The following is a 22,085-nucleotide window of genomic DNA, read 5'->3' as shown; positions in this document are numbered from 1 at the left end:
AGGAGAAAGTGTTGTTTATTTTTTTAATTATTTTTTATTATCAAACTGCTGATGTTGAAGACATTATTTGCATTAAAACATTTCCCTTATGAGGTGACTCTACTATCACTTTATTAACCAATTTGCAGTTAATTGATTTAAATATTTTTTAATGACTTTTGACTGTCTCGTTAATGGAAATGATTTAATTTTTGAATACTCAAAGCTGATAGTGAAACGTGACTTAGAACTTTGATTGTGTTACTGGAAGTCATAATACTGACTTCGTTTCTGATATAGTCAGCAAATGTGGGAATGTGTCAGGAGGAGTCACATTGAGAGGAAATGACTTCTGGAACGTACTCCCACCACAGTAAAGAAAATCCATCAGCAATAATACATCTTGTGTTGTAGTTTGGTAACAACTGCAGTGTCTCAGCAGACCCAATCAGTACCACCGGGCCAGGGCTGGTTTGCTTGGCTCCTCCCCCAGTCTTGGAATAGTCCTTGACATTACTGAGAAATCCGTGTGATTTCTCTGAAGTGCAAGCACTGGGAGAACAATAGTCTTTCCTCTTGGAAGCTCTAAGGGATGCTGGCACAGAGCCTTGCACACAAAGAAATTTGACCATGCTTGACTTCAGACCATTATACCACAAGATCCAATAAAATACAGTAGAATTAAGTCATAGAATCATGGAATGGTTTGCATTGGGAGGGACCTTGAAGATCATCTAGTTCCAACTTTCTTGCCCCACGGGCAAGAGCTCCTTCCACTAGACCGGGTTGCTCTGTCCGAAATTTCTGATTATACATAATCTAAATCTGCCTTCTTTCAGTGGACTGTAGCTTGTTTCTGACCCATGGTAGCACAAACTACCTGTCTATTTAATGACAAAAGGATTAAAGCTGCTCATTTAAACCGAGATGTGTAATTTTGCAGCATTACACACCAATCTGGTTTGAATTTAGAACAGCCCAAATAAGCATAGGGTGTTGGTATCTGAGCTTTTTTTGTATCATAAAACAGCCCAGCAGCTCTTGTAAAATAGTTGTTTAACAGCAGCTGTGTTTTACAAAGTTCTGGCCTGGGGCAGAGTTTTAAAGTCACATTACAAGCTCAAACCTTGGGGCTGGTTTTAATGGGAGTGTTAATAAGTCCATAACAGAGATATGACATGTGTTTCTATACCTGGAGCTATCAGATTTATTGCTGTTTTGGTGCTTCATAAAATAAGTGTTGGGCTTTTTAAAAGAAGTTGTAAGGAACCAGCGATGATCAAATTCTGAGGGAAAACTGCTGTTCAGATTTTGTGGAGGGGGTGATTTTACTTTGAAAAACCTGTGAAATATAACCTTGTGAAAACTGACCCCGTACCCAGTACTGTCAGTCTGCTGTCGAATTCCACATTTTGATGAATGTGGAAACATTATAGTAGTGTTTTACCTGTCCATGACACCTTGTAGGAGCACTTCAGTGAGTAGGTACTGGAGTCGTGCATTGCTTTCCTGTTTGCTGCTCCCAAGGGGTGTCGATTGTCCATACTTAAGCCTATGGCTAGACAGCTAAATACTTGGTTTGGTGTTTCCCGAGACCTTTTCTCCCTGTTCTTCAGCCACATAAAACATGATGAATGTGTGTATTAAGTGGATGGAGTGTGGTGAATTAATACTAAAGCAGGCATGCACTCTTTTGGTTCTCCTCTGTAAAGAAATGACTCATTTTGCTTTGTGCTGTAACAACTCTCCCTGCTGTCTACTTATGTAAACTTTAAATAAAGCTCCGCAGTTTCACCAGTGACCTTGAGGTAGGGTGGGTTGTTCTGAAGGATTCAGAGCATCCTGCACAAGGTCAGTGGCCTTGTCTGAGAAGTGCAATTTCATTCCGAGCAGTTGGACGGTTCCACTGCCTGAATTTGTCCTGGTGAAACTCCCCACCCTGCAGACCTTTGAGGTTTAGCAATGACTGTTTCAACCTTACAGGGAAGGAGTCCTGCAGTTCGGAGCTTGCACAGTCTTGTTGTCTTGGTGTTAGTGTGCCAGAAGGGAGATTTTTGTGCCTGTTTCAGCTTTAAAGTCAGTGCTTGTGTGAAAACAGCTTGCAGGCTCCTTTGCTGAGAAGTCAGAGTTGCTGAGGGGCTCCTGGCGTTTTCAGTTCTGTGTCTGTTCCTGAGAGCCTTTAATGTGGGCCTAAGGTTGGCTTAATTCATTTGTATTAATGGCCAGAAAAGAGGAGCAATAAAGCTGTAGTGTTTTCTTGCGTTTTCACAGTGATAGGAAACTCTGGCAGATGGGGGGAGTCCCTCAAGGGTCAGAAACTGGGGAAGTGTTTGGGGAAGAGTCTCCTTGGCTTCTCTTACCACCTTCCTGAGGGTAGGACATGAGAGGCCTTTTGTCTGTCCGGTGTAACTTCTTACCTTTCCCTTGGATGAATGCAATTCAACCATTTATTCAAGAGGTAAAGACATCCTGCCCACAAGGGCTGTTGTGTCTTCTTTATCTGGTGGATCTGAATTAGATTGATGCTTAAGACTTCCAGTCGGGTTTTAGCCTCACAAATGTTGTTATCTACAGTCTGAAGATTTCAAGCCTTGATGTTGCTGGTGCTAATTCCTGTTAGCTGAGCTCATGGTGTGTTTTGACCGTGGCTGGTGTTAGCACCAGCTGCTTCTGGAGGGGAGATGCTCTCCCTCACCCTGATCCTGGCTGCTTCTGCTTCTCTTCCTGTTTGGCAGCTTCAGGCAGCCGTGGCATGAAATAATCCAGTCCTGAAAACCAAATCACCTGGGTTTTGGTTTTGATTATTTTTTTTTCCCCTGATAGTTTCCTGAGCCAGTTTTTGGGGAGGTCAGCAGAGCACCGAGGCAGGATGATGGCTGAAGGTCTGAGGGGCTGCCAGGCATTGCAGGAGCTCAGCTGGAAGCAGGGGTCTCTCTTGTGCCTCTCAGTGAATAAACCAGGGCTCAGGCGTTCAGTTTACTACCAGGAAGGCATTCAGAGCACTATGCCAAAAAGATCAAGTTTAGTTTATTTTTAACTTCACATTTTCAAAACTGCCTCCCTACTGGCTGCTGGCTGTGAGGAGGAGGAGGTAGGGAAAGCTCTGTGCACTTGTCCAAGCCCTGGAGCAAAGCCCTGCAGTCCTTTGCTCTCTGCAGCCAGCAGACTGGAATGATGCTCTAGACTGGCAGGCAGGGAGGAGGCACTCTTTGCTCTTTTCCTCTTGGACTGCATTGATTTCGCAGACACCATCTGCTTGTTGCTGGCTAATTAGGAGCAGTAGCCAAGAGGCAATTTTCTTCTTTCTCCTTTGACATGCAGACTCATACCACGGTCTGTGCCTTTTACCATCAGACTTTGAAACAAGGCTGGTGAAAGAGAAAACTTAGCCACTTGTTCAGGAATTGCTGAAAGGAAGGATAGCTTGTTCTTAGTGGTTCCTCGCTTAATAATGAACTTAGATGTGGATGATTTTGCGTCCCACTGTTCCCAAACCAGCGCAAAAGGAGTGAAGTTTTCAGTGTTTTAGCCTTGAAACAGGAGAGCCTGGTATATTGGTGTGTGGCTTCTTAGTGGAGAGCCTCCAATTCAGTGCTGGGGTTTTCTTTTGCCTCTTTAGAGGCTAAGTAAGACCAGACATGGCAGATTTTAGGGATGAAAACTCCTGTTTGAACTGAAAGCTGGTATTAGGTGTTGAAGGCTTTGTCGGGGACCTCGGTTTAAGTCACTGAGAAACAAATGGAAGAGGTTTTGCTAAGGATACCACTTCTGTAAATTACTGCAGTGTTCAGGTTCAGATCACTTGCTCCAAGGGGCTTGCGGTTTCTCTGGTCGTCATCTGGGTAGGTTTTTACGTTTGTAGATACGTAAACATTTCAGTTGCTTTCCAAAAAGGAAGTGAATCTTCGTGTTTTTCTGGTAAATGCCTTGTGTGAAGAAATATAAGATTCCTGCATAACTGAAATTAATTTCTTTCTTGTTTTCTTTTCCCTAGAATATGACAGATACCTAGCATCTAGCAAAACCATGGCAGCAGCTTACCTTGACCCAAACTTGAATCACACCCCAAGTTCAGGTGCAAAGACTCACCTCAGTACTGGGATGGAGCGTTCCCCAGGGGCCATGGAACGAGTCCTGAAGGTTTTCCACTACTTTGAAAACAGCAGTGAACCGACCACGTGGGCCAGCATTATCCGGCATGGAGATGCTACTGATGTCAGAGTAAGTCCATCTTTTAGCATTCTTATGCCATCTTTAGACTAAGTGTTATCTTAAAAAATGGGAGGTAAAAATCTGGAAGCAAACAAACACAAAAATTTCATGGTTTATTTAAAAAGAAATTCAGGAGCTTTAAGTGGTACCAACCTGTGTGACACCTCAAGGCAGGAATGAGAGGTGGGATGAAAGTGACAGTAAATGACATTTTGCATGCTTTAAAGAAATAAAAATAAATTAGTGTGTTTAATTGTAAGATGCATGTGTTTACGTGCTTAAATTGTTTAGCTATAATGTATACCTCACTTAGGGAAAGAAATACTGTTTGGAAGCTTATTCCCCCATAGTGTGTGAAAATGGAGCTCTGAAGAGTCCCATTTTTCCCCCCAGAAAGTATGTCTGTCCATCCTCTCCCCCTGGTAGTCACTTGCTGCTTGCTATTTTGCAATATTGTCATTCAGTTCATCTATGGAAAAAACCCAAAGGTTGTGACTTTTTAAAGAATAAGTATCTGTAATCTTAAAATTCTGTGGAAATGCTATATATGCATGAAAACACTTTATTGTAAACTTACATCCTCTTTAATGCTGAGATCTTACCTTTTCTGTATTTACCCTTTTAATTTTTGAGGCGTTGTGGTATTAAACTGTAACAAAGCCCAGTTTAATCTGTCAAATGCTTTTATGGTTTGCTTGTTTCTTAATTATCCTCCAAGAGCAGAATCTTGCAGGGTGGTAGGTGGTGTGTGTGGGGTTGTTTTCTGCTGTGAGATGCTTGCTGTAGAAGCAGGTCCCCATCTGCTCCTTCCTTCAAACAGTTCTTCAAATTCCACTGCAAAGATATGATTCTGTTGGAGGGAGAGAGTTGTCACAAAGTGAAGGAGACTTGTTTTCTCCTTTTGCCCTCTATTAACTTTCATTTGTGCAAGAGAAAATGGAAAAAACCAAAAAAACCCTAGAGTTTTGAATGTTTATCTTCCTTTCCCACTGTTTATTTCCTAGCTTAGCTGCATGTGCAAAGACCCAAGAGCATTCCTCAGTGGAGGAGGTCTTGTGATCTTGATCACAGACCTGTGAAATCCAGGGATTTTCATTGGTGATGATCAGAAAATCTGTCTCTTGCCAATTCAATAAACTCCTATCTGTGTTCAGGGATAATTTGGTCAGTGGATAGATCTGAGCTTCAACAACAGGAATCTTTATCATCAGTTGCATACGTTTTTTTACATGGAGTAAAGTTTTTTTGGGTGCCACTTGAAACATTTTTGCTCTGTGTCTTAAGTATTAATGGTTTGCTATCTCTAATCTGATTGATTTGTTTCATAAAGTGCATTACTTGGTACAAGAGGATGAAAACTATGTCTCAGTACATTTTTAACCTTGCAAACCTCTCCTGTGGATAAATGTCCAGGGCTCTTAATGTGGTACTTGAAATGGAAGCTGTCTTTCCAAAGAAGTATGTAAAACCCTGGAAAACAAAAGCAGAGATTAAATCCGTTTTTTTCCAGTTCAGGAATACCTGTGGTTATGGACTTTAAGGATACTAAACTTGAAGTTGCTGTAAGAAATTCAGTGTTGATTTTAGTTGGCAGTTATATATGATTTTTAAAACAAGAATCTGCCATTTTTAAAATAAAAACAGGATCAAAAGAACAGGCACATAGCAGTTACTTGAGGCTTAATTTTTAATTTTTACACGTACTTTTAATTGGATGGATGTTTCCAAAAGGATTGGGATTTTTGTGTTATTCTGATGGGTAGCTGTTAAACTTCCTTCTTTTAACAAGTGTCCTTCTTTTGTTACTTTGTTAAACTGGGACAGTGACTGTTGAATGTGAATGTGCAGGTAGTAAAGGTCTAGCACTGATGTATTACCATGACATTTATTTTAGAAACAGTAAACCCTTGTTGGAGTACAAGCCTACATTCCATTGGAATGACTGCTGTTCGACCAAGCTGAATAATTTAAGATTAAAATAGCCTGTAAGGTTTTTATGCCTCCTTTTGTGGAGGAGACATCTGCCATTTCTTCTGAATTACAACCTGAGGGAGGAGACTGGAGCTGGGTTTGTTTCCAAGGAGCTCTGAAGGAATATGCAAAGGTGAATGCCTTTGAGACAGCTCTGCAATTAAAAGGAAAAGACAAAAGGTCTTCCAGGACTACTCCCAGATCAGCACTGGGGTGATAGCCGGGGAACGTTTCCAGTACTTGGGGTACATTCCCAGTGTTAGAAATCAGACTTGGTCTGAAATCTCCAAGTGAGCCCATTAAAGGTGTTTCTGCTGCTAAAGCCAGAGGACCAGGGCAAGTAAAGTCAAAATTTTCTGTCCTTATTGGTGGTTCCTGACATCTTCTGTTTCTAACAAATTGCGGTTTTCCTTTGTGAGTGAAGAACGTGTTTGACAGTGATGAAAAGACCTTTTCCTCTCAAAAAAAAAAACGGAGAAAAAAAAGATATGATATCCTAAGCATAGAGTAGAAAGAGTGATTTAGCTGTATACCTTCTACACAATTCCTTCGTCGTGAAGGGAAACATTTTTCATTAAAACTCAGATGGTTAAACTCACATGAACAGAACTCAGCTTTCTGTAGGAGTCCCTTAAAAGGCTGGACTGTGATTTCCTTGCTGTTTGTCCTAAAATATCTTTCACCAAGACAACAGTGTGGCTACACGTAGGCTTTGCTTTGAGGAGAACTTTGGGCTGTGGAGCTCTGCTTATTCTGGATGGATTTAGTCCCTCAAAGACAGATGTTTCCTCGGAGGGATGAAGGCTGTGCTATGCAGTGGATGCAAGAGCAGCTTCTCAATTCTGGGAAATGCTTTCTTGAATTTCAAAGAACTGGCATGCTCTCTTTACCCTCTTTTTCTTTGGTGTTACACTAAAGACATGCTTCATTTCCAAAAGAAAGAAAAGGCTTTTATGAATGTGCAAACAGAGGTCTCCTCCTGTGAATGTGTATGTAGACACAGCCAGGCATTTGCCAGGGGAAGAAAGGTTGTTTATCTTCGCTGTTTATCTTGGTATGGCTTGTTTGGATGTGGTGTCTAGGTGCTTATGCACAAAAGGATTTCCAGGCTTCGGGCTTGGAGAGAATGCAGAGCATTCTCTGCCCTGCTCGCAGCCTCAGGTGTGGCATGTGAGGAGGTGGGTGTTGCTGAGATGGAATTTTTTGTTCTCAAGTGCACCCTGAAAGTAAACACTGCCACCGGGTCTTGATCAGCACTTAGGAGAAAATCACCTCTGTTTTCAGAGGTGGTTGAAGGAGAATTGTAACCATAACTTAAAAAAAGAGTGCAATGCATGTAGCAGATTGAGTGGGTAGAGAAGATCTGGGATTTTTAGAAAACAGACACTGGGAAACCTTGTGTGAATGCCTGCAATTGACTTCTAGTGAAGTGCAGATCTTCTGTGCAGTCTCCTTATGAACCCCAGAGATGCTCAGCTTGCATTTATTACACCTTTTTAAAAACCTCTAGCCTTTAAAGCTTGTTCTTGATTCTTAACTGGTAGCTGTGAGAAGTAAAGACATTATTTATGTGGAAATAACAACCACAATATCAACCCGGGTTATTAACAGACGTGTCATACCTTGATTCTTGGAAAGTTTTTTTTCTTCCAATTTTGTTACACTGTCTAAAACCTAAGCTGGATAGAGATAGCAATCCAACTTTTAATCTTTCAGATTTGTCCTTATTTTTGTAGTTGGAGAGAAGCATGGTTAGAGCTCTTGAACAAATAAATATAGTGTTTAGGGTTCTCTTAACCGGTTCACAATTCAAATGTGTTTTTCTTCCTTTTTTATGCAGTACCAGCTTAAAATGTCAGCTTCCTTAATGTTGACAGAATAAGAACTCGAAAAGCTGAATTTTGAAAGTACATCCTTAGCTATGGGGAAGGATATTACCTAACTTGAAAATAACCTAAATGCAAGGAGCATACCTTGGTGTACATCCCATCCCATTTGCGAAAAGACCAGAGCAAATTCACCAGCTTCCCTACCCACCTGTAAAATCTTACTTCTAGAAGGTATAAGGCATGTGTGCAGGTTGGAAGTTTGTGTATTCTGGTCTGTTCCCTTTGCTGAGTGCTTTAGGAGTGGGGCTGAAGCACATTCAGCTGGATCTGCACTAAAGCAGTTTATTCAGCTGCAGTACTGTGTTCCTGTGTGTTGCATCTTCTTTCCTGTTTGCCTCTCCCATTCAATCCATGCTGTACTTTCACCTATTGGTGCAAGAGTGCAGAGTATTTGATTGGAGATGTAGTTTGTGGTGGAGGAATGGAAAGATCCTGTAGTGCAAAGGTCTGCAATTCAAATGCAATACTGGTTAAGACACGTGTTTCATCTGGCAGCTGTGTCATTTTCCTTCTTGCTGTTTGTTTTTTCATGCTACCACCGTAGCTGTGCTGGCATAGGTGGTGTGACTGTTTTGGCAAACTCAATCCAAGTTAAAATGAATAATTGTTTTGCTGTTGTTTTAAATCCAGATCAGTTCTGTAATCTTGTTAGCTGCATTGTCTTGCAGGCTGACACAGCTGAGAAGGCTGGGGGGAGAAAGGAAATGCCTGTTTATTCTGGCACCATGCTGCTACTGCACCACGAGGGGATAGAATATTACAGCTTTATTGATGAACATCCCTTGTCATCCACAGCAGCATTCCTGGTTTCCAAACATTTCCCAAGAAGGATATTGCTTGTTCTGAAAAAGGACAAGAGGCTGTTAGTCCAGCCTTGGTTCCAGATGAGATTCCACCCGCTCACCCCCAAGTCTCTCCCTCTTTTTCAAACCCGTGTTATTTAGAGCCAGTATCTGGACAAAAGGTGTCAGACATCTGCTGTGGCTACTCTGGAGCAGATCTGGGCTACACCATACTGATTCTGACTGGCTGACAGGTAGCCAGTAGTTGAACTCACTGCTACCCAACTGTGGAATGGACAGATGTGCTTTATTGCTGCTGAGTTCCTCCCAAGCCAGAAGCTTGAAGAGTTGTAGGAGAATGGGCATGGGGTGGAGCTGCTGTGGTGTATCTACTGCAATCTGTAAAGGAGATGCAAATATATTTAATGGATAAGGTTTTTCTCTACTGGGTTTCTTTTTTAAAATAGATTCCTACTAGATTTAAAAGAGATTGTTACTAGATTTAGTAGCAGGGGGAGCAGCATTGTCACACAAAGTTCTGTGGAAAGAGGATGAGTGTGGGCAGGAGTCAAAGCTGGGTTAGTACTTTTGGTGAAGTCAGCTCTTTACAGCAAGGGTTGTATATTCAAATCTCATTTCTACGTGTGTACAGTGTTATATGCTTTGAGGCAGTGGAACTATTTGATGTATAGAAGCAGACTGGAGTGCAGTGATTCAAACATCAAATAGATGGGTGTAAAAACTATAAAATCATTACTGGTCTAGTATAAGAGCTAGAAAATTGGTGTGAATTTCTTTTCCTTCCTTTTCTCTCCTGTGTGCCTGCGTGCATTGTACCACATAACAAGGCATGGCTGTATTGTTATTTTGTGGGTTCCTCCCTTCTAAGAACCTGAAAAAGGCAGCAAGAATTCAAAATTATGGATCTTGAAATGTAAATGAAAAGGTGCATGGTATAGTAATAATCAGTATACTGACAAAAGTACTCCTCGGCTTTAGAATGCTTGTCTTACTTGTGCAAAATATTTATGATACTCTTAGATGAGACACACATGCAAAATAACATTTTAAACCTAATCTAAATAGTCCTTTGACATTCTAGATCTGTAGATGCTTCAAATCAACGTCCTGCATCAATGTTTAACTGTACAAAAACTAGATCCAAGGGGCCTCTTAGACTTTGCAAGTGCATCTGAGGATAGGGAGTGGTGAAATACAGAATCAGAGAAAAATCTGGGTTACAGAGGACATTTAAAGGTTATCTATTCCAGCCCTGCTGCAGCGAGCAGGGACATTCTCAACTAGATCAGGTTGCTCAGAGCCCAGTCTAACCTGACCTTGAGTGTTTCCAAGGATGGGGCATCCACCACATCTCTGGGCAGCCTGGTCCAGTGTTTTACTCCTTCATTGTAAAAAAACACTTCTTCATGATATCTAACCAAAACCTACTCTCTTTCTTTTTAAAGCCATTTGCCTGTATCCTATAACTTCATACCCTTGTGAAAAGTCCCCCTCCAGCTCTCTTGGAGCTCCTTTAGGCACTGGAAGGGGCTTTAAGTTCTCCTGGAGCTTCTCTTCTCCAGGCTTAGCAGTCCCAACTCTCTCAGCCTGGCTCCATGGGGTAGCTGCTCCATCCCTCTGATAGTCTTAGTGGCCTCCTTTGGACTTGCTCCAACAGCTCCCTGTCCTTCCTGTGCTGCCCCAGAGCTGGATGCAGCTCTGCAGGTGGGGTCTCACCAGAGGGAACAGAGGGGAAAAATCCCCTCCCTCGTCCTGCAGCCCACACTGCTTTGAATGTTAAGCTTCTGGAAAACTAGATTTATTTTCAGCTTTTTAAAACAGCATTGCAATTATTTGGGAAGCCTGCAGTAGGATCAGAAAAGTGCTGATTAATCCAAGAAGGCTGGAAAGCAGGGCTGTACCAGCTCTGCTCTGTCAGTGCTGTCAGCCTGTGCTTGGAACGTTCCTTGTGGAATTCTGTGTGGGTGTGCAGAGGTATTTGGGATGACAGATCCGAGTATGGCTTGAATAGGAAAGGCTCTGAGGCACTTGGGTGGATGTGTTGCTTGAGCTGAGGTGTCTGTGTGCTGGAATGGTGACAGGATCCTGGCCAGCAGGACAGCCTGTGTTCAGGCTGTGGTTTCAGTATGAACTTGTTGGGCTTCAGGGGGCAGAGTTCTTATACAGGCTCATCAGTTTCCCACTCTTGTTTATCATATGATACAGAAATGTGTTTGCTGGATAAGCAGAGTAATGAGAAAAAGAGGAATGTGGGCTTTTTGCTTTGACTGTCATACACAGTGTTACCAGAGGACAGCCCAGATTTTGGTGTAGTGAGCACATTCTTGAGTTCTCCTTTATGGAAATTATAAATTAATTTTCATCAGACCTTTGCCATTTACTTTTGTTCAGCTTTTCATTTAACCCCCTATATAAATCTGTCATCAGGAGTTACAATACTTGATATATAAATAGTGTTTGACATATTTGAAGTGCTGCACAAACATTAGCACGCTGTGCCTATGTCAGACTTGCTACTTAAAGACTTTTTCTGGTGCAAGAAACTTTCTTCTTCCTACTAAATAAGGAAATTAGGTTTCTAGTCACACTGGGAGTATATTATTCTGTCTTCAATTTATTCATAGTAGCACATCACTCTTGTTAATTTACAAGCAAGCAATTTCATTTTCACTCATTTACAGAAGCAAAGTATTATTGATACATACTGGGAGAGCCAAGGTTACTGTGTGCCTTTTGGCCTTTCTCTGGTCTGTCTTGATTTTTCAGCATTCTCCTAAATACACTGTACTGTAAGTTCTGGTTTTGGGCACATTCTTCTAATTTGGGCAAATATTAATCTGTTTTTTAAATTAGCTGTGATGCACATCTGTGGGTTTTTTAGACAAATGAATAAAAATGAGTGCTATCCAGTTTTCTACCTATAGAAAAAGGTTTTTCTTCTTCTCTCTGGGGTAAAGGGAGGGAAAGGTCACCTATCCCTTGCCTGTTATTGATAGGAAATTGCTCTGAAGGCTTCCCACTGTCTCTTGCTCAGCTGTACTAGTCTAGTTTATGTTCAGGATGTAAATGTCAGCTTCAGAAACCTAATTAAAATCAATGTGATTAGGGTAAACCGCATTCAAGTGGCAGATGATTGTGTGACTGCCTTGCAGTTGTGGGGAGCTGCCAAGAGACACATGAAAACTCCTCATGGGAATTTATATTCATGTAGGGATCCCCTGTACCCAGAGTGAAATCTCATTCTGGATTAGGTTGCTGGTGGAGTGTAGCTCTCCAGCAAGTACTTCTAGCTGTGATTAATTTGAGGTCAGCAGTTATGCAGGTTGAAACTGATGGTCTTTACCTGTTTTTTTCCACTCAGCAATCCACCTGAGCTTCCTGAGCTGAAAGGCTGGTTGAAGTAGAGTCTGGAGAGATTTCAGCTTTCTTTGGCCGTGCTTCCAGCTAAAATATTGTGGTGACATGTCTCAGCAGGATGCTGTAGTTGCTCTTATGTAGTGCTTAAGCAGTTAAGTTGTTTTTCTGGAAACCTCTGATTAAGCATTCTCATCACTGCCACAGAGAACATCAGGCTGCTGTGGCAGGGCTGCTCACAGAGCCACTGTGGAAGGCACAGAGGCTGCCACCCACCCTGGAGTGATGGCAGTGGATTTGTTGGACACTCCAGGCATCTCCACTGGGGCTGTGGAGGTTGCCCAGGAGCTGAGGAGACTCAACATGTTATTTACTACTGATGGGAGTTAAATGCACTCACCTGATGCTGGCTGCAGTGCCAGTGCAAGCCTTGGGGATTAATCTTGGACTGTTTGGAAAGAGCAGCCAGGCCTGGGCAAGTCTCTGGGGCTGGATCAGCCTCCCTGTTCTGTGCTGGGTTCTCCTGATGGGACCTGTGGCTCTAAATGTTTTAAAATTCAAATCCTCTGGTTTATTAATAAAAAAGTATATAAGAAAATAGATGTTTAACTAGAGACTGTACACCAGCCATTTTGAGTGTCTTAATCACCATGTTTCCTTATTTCTCCAGTTTTTGATTCTGACTGTGGGTTGAGAGGACCTGGAATGAGCTCTGCAGCTTTCCTAAACAACAGCAAAGAGAAGCACTTCACGTGTTTCATATAAAGCACCACTTTTTCCTTCCTGACAATACATGGCTTTTTAGAATGTATTTTCCAACATTTGCACTTGACCTCCTATGCACCCACTCTGCTGTCTCCGTAGTATTTGTGCTTTTTCTTGAGTTGCAGCATGTCCTAATTGTTGCTAGTTATTTTCTTTGGCTGATAACTACCTCACCACACACCTCACCCTTCTTACATAAATCAGAAAGTATGTCTATTTTTATTTTTGATTTTGATTCTGTGATAGGTTTAGACTTGATTGATGATACAAAAAAAGACAGAGGCTTAAAATCTCGCTCGATTTTGGTGGGAATTAGGACATCTGACTTCTTCAGTCCTTTTGAAATCTCAGCCTGAAAACTAGAGAAGGTCTGAGATGTCCATCTTGATGCTTTCCTGAGTAAGCACTAATGGTTTCAGCTGAGCCTTATGCATCAGTAGTCTCAATAGTTCATGGTCGAAGATAATTTTACCATAATTTTTTCCTTTCCAAAGCCATTTCTTATCACAGCAGGTGTAACTATCATCTAAGAACATGTACCTCCATTTTCATTATCAACTGACAGTGTCAGAGATAGGGGAGGGATGGATTTCCAGAACGTAATGCTGTATGTTCCAGGCTCTGTGCAGGGTGCAGGAAGAGATGAAATGAATGAATCTCTTCTGTTTGCATATAGAAAAGCTGGCACCATTCCCTTTGGATGAAAGCTCGCCTGCCAAAATGTTAGGCTTTACTAACTAAGCAGAACTTGTCCTTTTGGTGAAGAAGAGGTTAAATATGCCTCTCTCTCTTCTGAGAGTACTTGGTGGTGGTGAGTGTTTCCAGGGATACAGGCAACTGTTTTCCTTTGTAGTTTGTGATACAAAGAGCCTCAAATGCAGGCAAGAAACAAACTTAAACAATTTACATTAAATGCAGATTTAAAACCGTTCACTGACCTGATAATAGACCTTTGGAATTGCTGGGGAAGGTTGCAAAAAGTGAACTGCTTTAAGAGGAGACAGGATGAGTAATTGGAAGAGTTTCACTGAAGGCTGATGAATGACAGAAACAATGCTTGGCTTGGGAAATCCACTGGGATAAAAATAGTCTGAGGTTAGGAGAGCACTTGGGGGAAGTGTTCTGTGTGCTTGCCTGGTGTTGCCTCATCCCCTGGCACCCATCTGTGGCCGCTCTGCTTCCTCCTTGAGTTGTTTTACCGAGGTGCCTGCAGGGAGCTGCTCGTTTGCATCAGACCTTTGTCCCAGCAGCTCGGGCACCTTCTGGCTGTCGGGACAGGCTGTGGCTGGTGAGTCTGTGCTGCTGCCAGCTGCTTGAAAGCTTGGATTTGCCCAGAGTGTTGTGAAGTTTCCCTCCCACACAGTACCATCCTCTGCAAGCCTCCTGCTTGCTTTGCTGCTGATCTCCATCTTCCTTCAGGTCTGGGCTCGTCATCCGCTTAGCACTGGATGTCCAACCCCAGGGCATGGGAGACAAGGGAAATTTGGGGCACTGCAGGTTCTGAACCAAAAAGATGCTTCTGAGGAAGCTCACATTGCTGCTCTCAGACACAGGGTCGTGTTGGGCTTGATGGAACCTCTTCTAACTCAGTCTCCATGAATTTACTAAACATGGCTTGTGTTTTCTTCCTGTAGGCTTGAAAGAATTTTGTTTTACATTTCTCTGTGCACTGTGTTGCTTCTGAAAGATTATTTAAAGGTTGCAGTTTGAAGAGATGTGTGTGCTGATTTAACAGCTTGATAGCACCTCACCAACAGCATGATTCCACTCCTACACGTGTTATCTTCCTCCTCTATTCAGATTTAGTGCTTCCTTAATTCTCTTTTTGCAGTTAGTTTTCTGCTTAGCTAATTTGCAGAATCAGGGTTTTAAACAATTTATTTGGGGTATAAAACAATAAATTTCAGAAAGCAATCACAGAGTCATTTAGGTTGAGTCATCAGATCCAGCTATGAACCCAGCACCACGACCAAGTTCACCACTAAACAATATCCTCAAGTGCCACATCCACATGGTTTTTGAACACTTCAAGGCATGATGACTCCATCACTTCCACAGGCCAGCCAGTTCCAAGGCTTTTACCCTTTCAGTGAAGAAATTGTTCCTAATACCCAATCTAAACCTCCCTTGGCACAGTTTGAGGCCGTTTCCTCTCATCCTGGGAGAAGGATCTGACTCCACCTGGCTTCACCCTCCTGTCAGGGAGTTGAGGACAGCATTAATGCTCCCCTGAGCCTCCTTTTCTCCAGGGCCCCTCTCAGCTGCTCCTCACCAGACTTATGTCCCAGACCTGCAGTATCATCCTACAGAAAATCCTCTCACCTGACTCACTCCAGAAGCCACCTCTGGCTCCTGCAGAACTTCCACTGGTTTCGTGTTGATGTTTTGCTGGAATTCTGAGCAAGAATCAGCAACTTGTGCCATCTCTGCATGCGTGTGTGTGTGTGTGTGTGTGTGTGTGTGTGTGTGTGTGTGTGTGTGAACCTGTATGAGCGTTTTCAGTAGGAAATTTTCAGACCATTACAGGCACAGAAACAAAGACCTGTGAATGCCTGAGAGAAGTGTCTGGGAGCAGTGATAGCCTCTCATCTCCTGCTGAGCTCTGAGCTTCTGCAGCAGGGATCTGCTGCCTTTCAGAGACAGCTTTCCTTTGACAGGGTTGTGAGATGGCAGCAGAGCTCCTGCTGGCTCCCTAATGGGGATGAGAGCAGGACAGCCTGGCTTGCTGCACCTGGAAGGTTGCTCATCCCTGCTCCACTAACGCATTTGATTTTTAGTTACTGCGTGCCAGACCTGTCTGTGTCTGACAAGGAAATCTGCTGTGGGTTTATGTAAAATGTTCCCTTCTTGGGCAAGAGATCTTCAAACTCAGAAATCTACCTCAGGGCAACCAACATTCGTTGTGCTTGAGAATGTTCACAAATAGTTGTCTCTTGCTTGGTTTAATTAGGGATCTCTGCTGAATCACAAATGATTTTGGGGGAGGAGGGAGAAGGAAACCAAGGGGTTGTGGTGTGTCCTGTGAAATCCTCCCTCTTGGGGCACTAAAGAGGATGAAAGTTCTAGATGATTTTCTGGTTCTTGATGGAGAGTGACTTTTAAAGTCTGCTGGTGGGTTTTTTTGAACTAATACATCTTGCTTTCATCCACAAACCTGCTTTTGAAATTTTGGCTTTTATGCTACTCCGTTTTACATAGAAATAGAAATAGTGGCCTAAATCTGATAAGATACACGGAACATACTTACTGATGTTTTCTGAAGTTGTGCTGGTAAAACTTCAGCAATTGTAACTGGTTGTATGAAAGAGTAGCTTTCAACAAAATAAGCTTAGTATTTTTAATAAAGTTGCTACCTATGTGCTGCTTAGTATTTTGTGTAGGGTATTACATGGTAATATGTACATTTTTAAAAAAAAATGTATTGTATTTTACAGCTTGTAAGGAGTGTGTGTTTCTCTATTTTAGGGCATAATTCAGAAGATTGTGGACTGTCACAAAGTGAAAAATGTGGCCTGTTATGGGTTACGGCTCAGTCACCTGCAGTCTGAGGAAGTTCACTGGCTACACCTGGACATGGGAGTGTCCAATGTGAGAGAGAAATTTGAACTAACTCACCCTCCAGAAGAATGGAAGTAAGAGTATAAGTCTGTTCAATGTCAGTCATATAAGTCTTCTGCCTTGTCATAAAAAAATACTCTGTAATTTGGTTTACTGGGGAAGATCTTGTAATGGAATAGAGCTGGTGGAATGGGGGAAAATAAACCCAGCAAACTTCTAAGAGCTGTGAGCAATATTTTATTTGCTTTAAGGAGTTTTTGTTGTTGTAAGGGATTTCCTGCAAAGTGAAGAGAAATCTGGGATTTAGAGGAAACATAAAACAGGAACAGAAATCCCCTAGTTGTTTGCACTGAAATTTGCAAGTTTTGTCATACTTAAAAGTTTTAGGACAGGAATGCTATTCCTAGTCGTGGTATAAGCACATGGCTGCAGTTTTAAAAGGATAAATCTCATTATTTAAATAAAGCCAAAAGGATATTATTAAATACTTGTTGTACTTATCTATAGACTGAGCAGCAGAAATGTGATTTGAAAAGAGTGAAATGCAGTCAAAAATTATTTTATCCGTCTGCTGTTGAAAACCTTCTCAGTTGTTAAATTTACTTATATTGAGGCCCAGAGCAATAAATGACATCTCCCTTCCTTCTGACTGTGATCTTCTCAAGTTATACCAGGGGCAGTGAACAGTAGAAAGATAACAGCAGAATTTTGGGGATTTTTCATAGCTTGGGTACATTTGCTGAGGTTTTTCATGATGCTGGTTAGTTGATTAAAAGAAGTGGCATGGCCTAAGTTTCTCAGGAGAAGAAGGAAGGAAACTCTGTTCACTTTCCTGGTAATAAGAGGAAACTAAAATTTATTTGCAGAAAGACACAGTAGTCTACTAGAAAAATGAGGAGCTCGGAGTTGTAAAATACCAGTAAACCAAATGGAGATTAAACTAAATAATAGATTACTGTGGTTGCAGGGGTGTTGTGCATCTATTTCTTCTGTGGTTTATGTTCATAACCACAATTGTGCTGAAGTTGCTGGTTGTTTTAAAGGTTGCACATACCTTCTACAAAATTAATAAATAGTCTATACTGAATTTCTCACAAATGGAGTTATTATATTCTAGCAGATGTGAAAATTGGCAATATTCAGTTTGTAAATTCACTTTTTTGTAAATTCACTTTGATTTTAACAAATTCAAAGAAATTGGAAATACTTAAAACCTGTGTTTCAGGAATGCTACATCTTCTCTTCTGTGCATGTTATCTTTTATTGTTTCTGTGATCCACACAGGTATTTTCTCTCAAAAGAATTTTTTCATTGATAATATTGTGAAATCACACCATAGAAAGGAGAAGATTCCTGAATCCTTTCTGTGATTGGTGGTATTAACAAGAGATGGATGAGATGTGAATAATTTATGCTGTGGAAATTTGCTACCTAGTGTACCAGTGTCAGTTCCATTTTTATAAGGCAGTACAACTTGCATGGTACACATTGCAGAACACATTTAATTGGTTTTAAAAACAAAGTTAGATATTGTTTTGAAGCTTGTGGAAAGGAATTGTGTAAAATGCTCATGAAAGAGCTGTGATAAGGTGTAAATTATTCAATACCTTTCCAAATGTCATTTAATGTGTTATCGAATACATGCAGCCTGACATACCTTTTAAACCCAGAGAGATTTGCTGTGCATAATCAAAATGCTGCTGTCATATTTGTAATGCCATAACACAAAGTGTCTAAGATCATATGTCAGTACTTGTAGAAATATTTAGATTACTAAAGGGGAAGTAGTCTTGGAATGGTTCTTAAATTAAAAGCTTCCTATAGTGTTGGTAAACCACTAAATACCTCACGTGGTTATTTTATTTTTATCATCCACATTAAGGGGTTGTGTATTCACGATGTTCAGAAATTATATCTTGGAACTCTTCTGGACTAATCCAGGTACTAGAAGTTATATGGATTGTCAGTAGGTTGCACACAAAAGTTCCCAGAATAAAATCCATCACCCAGCCAGGGTCAGCCGGACGTGGGGCTCTTAAATCATAGATAACACCAACCCCCCTCACTTTGTGTAATACTGAGCCTTGAACAGCAGGCACAGCTGCTGTCCTTCATGTCTCCAAAACTGCTGTGTGCCAGAGCACTGTTCCTTTCCCCGGTATTTTGTGTCACACAAAAGTATCAAGAGGTTCTCATAACAAGCTGGGTGTGTTGGAACACCCTGCACCCTGTTCCCCACAGGGCAGACACCTTCTAGCTCTGTAATTCAGGTTTGTAAAGCAGGTCCCTGGAACCAGGTGACATCCATGCTGTGGCTCTGACAGGTAGGAGACACCTCAGTGCTCAGCAGTCCTGGACTCTTGAGTTTTGGTAGCTGTGATACAAAAGCCCTGGCACAGACACAAGGCTGGATCACCTGTGGGATGGTTTAATGAGTTGACCAAGTTGATCTAACAGATCTGTCCCTCTCCTTGCTGCACTCTCTCTTCTCTGGCTTCCAGTTATCCTGTCCTTTTCCTTTCCTTCTGCGAGCCTTAATACTTCTATAAGCCTTCAGTTCATTAAACTCACACAAGACTTCTCCTTTGTCTGCCCTTTTGGTTCTCAACTTCTCTGTTCTGGTTACTTTTCTGTTGATATGAACTGAATCAGAACTTGCTGGAGGCAAGGTTGGGACTGGCAAGATTATTTCTTTCAGTGGCACAAGTTACTAAGAGTTGGATCATCCTTTCTTTTTGGGCTCTACCAACTGCCCCGGTAGTGCTTGTTACTGACAGGGAAGCTCCAGAACTGCTCAGTGGTGTTCACTGCTGTGGATGGGTCACTTCACTGTACAGCTTGTGAATTCTATTGATGCCCACCTTTGTGAGGTATGTCAGAGTGCTTCTGAGCCCAGGTAGAAGGGCAGAGTAGACTGCTAATCTTCCAGGGATAATTTATCAAACATAAGGAGAGTGATCATCAGCTGAGACACTTGCTCCAAAAGCAGACCTGGTTTGTGAGAAAGGGACGTGTCATCCTTGTCACTTGGCTGCATTTCAAAGACAGTAAATACACAGGATATTGAAAATCGAGCCCATCCTGAGTTGGCCTTTGGAAGTCAGCTTCCTCATTCCCACAGGCCCAGGCAGAGATTAGGTTATAAATAGGTAATGAAGGTCACTCACAGTGACTGTCCCAGCCGAGCTGCTTTGCCTTACCTGATATTCTCATGAGATCCTGTTGCAAAAAGCAGTATTTTCATGGCTGATCAGTTAAGAAGACAAGTCCCTCTAAAGGAGAGAGATTAATTTTCTTCTGTTTGTTGGTTTGTTTTTTGTTTGTTGTTTGTTTGTTTGTTTGTTTTTCAATCCCAGAGAGTAATGGTGTTCTGCATCCTAGAATCACAGAAATGTTTGGGCTGGAAGAGACCTCTGAGGTCATCAAGCCCTGCGGTTAACCCAGCTCTGCCAAGGCCACTACTAAACCATGTCCCCAAGTGCCACATCTACATGTCCTTTAAATGCCTCCAGGAATGTGATGCCACCACTTTTCCTGATCAGCCTCTTCCAGTCTTTGACAGCCCATGAAAAAATTTGTTCAGATATCGAATATCAAATTTTCTGATCTATAATTCAGTCTAAACCTCTCCTGGTGCAACTTGAGATGGTTTCCTCTCATCATATCACTTGTTACTTAGGAGGAGAGCCTGACCCCTGTCTAGCTACACTCTCCTGTCAGGGAGTTGTAGAGAGTGATAAGGTCTCCCCTGAGCCTCCTTTGCTTCCTCAGCTGCTCCCTTGAAAGTACTCCCAGAAAAGTGTAAATTTGGCACTTGAGGACATTGTTTAGTGGTGAACATGGTGGTGGTGCTGGGTTTATGGTCGAAGATCTTAAAGGTCTCTTCCAACCTTAATGATTCTGTCATTCTAAAATGCACTGGCTTATAGAGCCCCCAAAAAGGAAGGAAGGAAGTCTTTTACACAGACTTGTTTTTATTCCATGTCAGTCTCTGCAGTTGTGTTCAGCAGTAGATTTTAGTGGATGTGGCAGAACATAAAACAGGAGAGGCTCTGCTTTTCTGCACTGGGTAGTGTGCTTATGCTGCCTTCTCTCCCTGACACATAAATACCTGGAAGTACAATTTGGCTGATACCTAAATTTTAATGAATAACTAGTTATCTGCTGGGGATCATGAAATGTAAAGGCTGATCAACAATAGAAAGTAGTTCTGTGTTCCCTTAATTATGAGAGTAATCTGTGAGAGTTTGTCTTAACTGTGACATTGAGTCTTTTTTTGTTTATCTGTGTCTGTGTCCTTGTGTCACAGAATGGTTTGAATTGAGAAGGACATTTAAGGATCACTGAGTCTAACCCCCTGCCATGGGCAGGGACACCTTCCACTGTCCCTGCTTGCTCCAAGCCCCATCCAGCCTGGCCTTGAACACTTCCAGGGATGGGGCAGCCACAGCTTCTCTGTGCCAGGGCCTCAGCACACTCAGAGGAAAACCTTTCTTCCTTATATGCAGTGTAAATCCACTCTCTGTCAGGTGTTCTCAGCCTCTCCTACATTTCACTCTTGAATTTAACAGCATGTTTTCTATGCACAGGAACTATGAAATATATTGCCATACTACAACAAGTCATCATTCTAGTATTTTTTGTTTGTATACAGTGTGTGTATTTGCAATTTCCGAATTTTTTCCTTATTTTAATGGTTTCTAACAGGACAGTGTATTTTCAATGAATTAAAAGTAAATAAGGATATTGCAATTTCTGCTTGCAGTGAAAACCTGGGCTGCACTTAGCCCTAGTCAGTTTCTACCGAATCCCCATGTAAACCTTGATTACAGGCAGCCAAATCACTTGTTGAAAAGAAGTTCTTGTCCTGCTGAAACCAACAGATTGAAATGTTGTAATATTTGCTCTTATCATGAGCAGATTGTTAAATATACTTACTTTGGGAAGTACTGTTAAGAGTGTTTGTTAGGATATATTGTGTTGGCACAACCCAAGAGATGGAGACATTCATTATCAGACTCTCATTGAAGGAATGTGTCAGAAGAGGAAGCAAACAGTCTGTGTCAAACACTGTAGGCTGTTACCACAGGACAGGCAATAATAACTAAATTTAGGGATTGAAAGCAGAAGTTTCTGGCAAGAAATATTACTAAATGTAGGGGCTGAAAGCAGAAGTTAAGGTTTGAGAAGATTTAGTGTAAGTTGTGGTTCATTCTGAATTTCCCTCACTTCTGGTGTACAATTCCCTTAAAAAATATGACTGTCAGACTGTTTAGCTTTTGCATGTGTCTTGATGATAAGGGAGCAGTAAACCTTTTTTACAGAGAAATCCCTTCAAAACCTGTGAGGAATCCAGAGGTGGATATTGGAGCATTGATCAGAGGAGCAGAGTCCTGTTCCTTGTTCTCCTGTAGGATGTGGCTCCCTGGTGAGTGACACTGTTTGTCACTCCTGGATCTCCGTTTTAAGTCCCTGCTTGTGAGAACCAGAGATAAAAGCTGTTGCCAGGGGTCGTGTCAGTGCTTCTGGCAGCTCATCTGTTGTCACCTCACTG

The 22,085-nt window shown here is 41.9% G+C and overlaps 1 protein-coding gene across 9 annotated transcripts in view; it reads left to right on the top strand.

Annotated features, from left to right (window-relative positions):
- The window catches only part of PTK2 (protein tyrosine kinase 2), a 190,225-nt gene that overhangs the window by 77,854 nt on the left and 90,286 nt on the right, over positions 1-22,085 (top strand). For all 9 annotated transcript variants that reach the window (XM_088179820.1, XM_088179829.1, XM_088179818.1 and 6 more), the window contains 2 exons: positions 3,974-4,200; positions 16,439-16,605. In XM_088179820.1, the coding sequence (XP_088035946.1) occupies positions 4,006-4,200; positions 16,439-16,605 (362 nt within the window). In that variant the 5' untranslated portion in view covers positions 3,974-4,005. The remainder of the gene's footprint in view (positions 1-3,973; positions 4,201-16,438; positions 16,606-22,085) is intronic.

The sequence above is a fragment of the Sturnus vulgaris genome, chromosome 1 (assembly GCF_052056855.1).
Source record: "Sturnus vulgaris isolate bStuVul1 chromosome 1, bStuVul1.hap1, whole genome shotgun sequence".
In the NCBI taxonomy this organism is placed as follows: domain Eukaryota; kingdom Metazoa; phylum Chordata; class Aves; order Passeriformes; family Sturnidae; genus Sturnus; species Sturnus vulgaris.
Note: the sequence above shows the minus strand (reverse complement) of the source record. Positions and strands in the feature narration are given on the sequence as shown.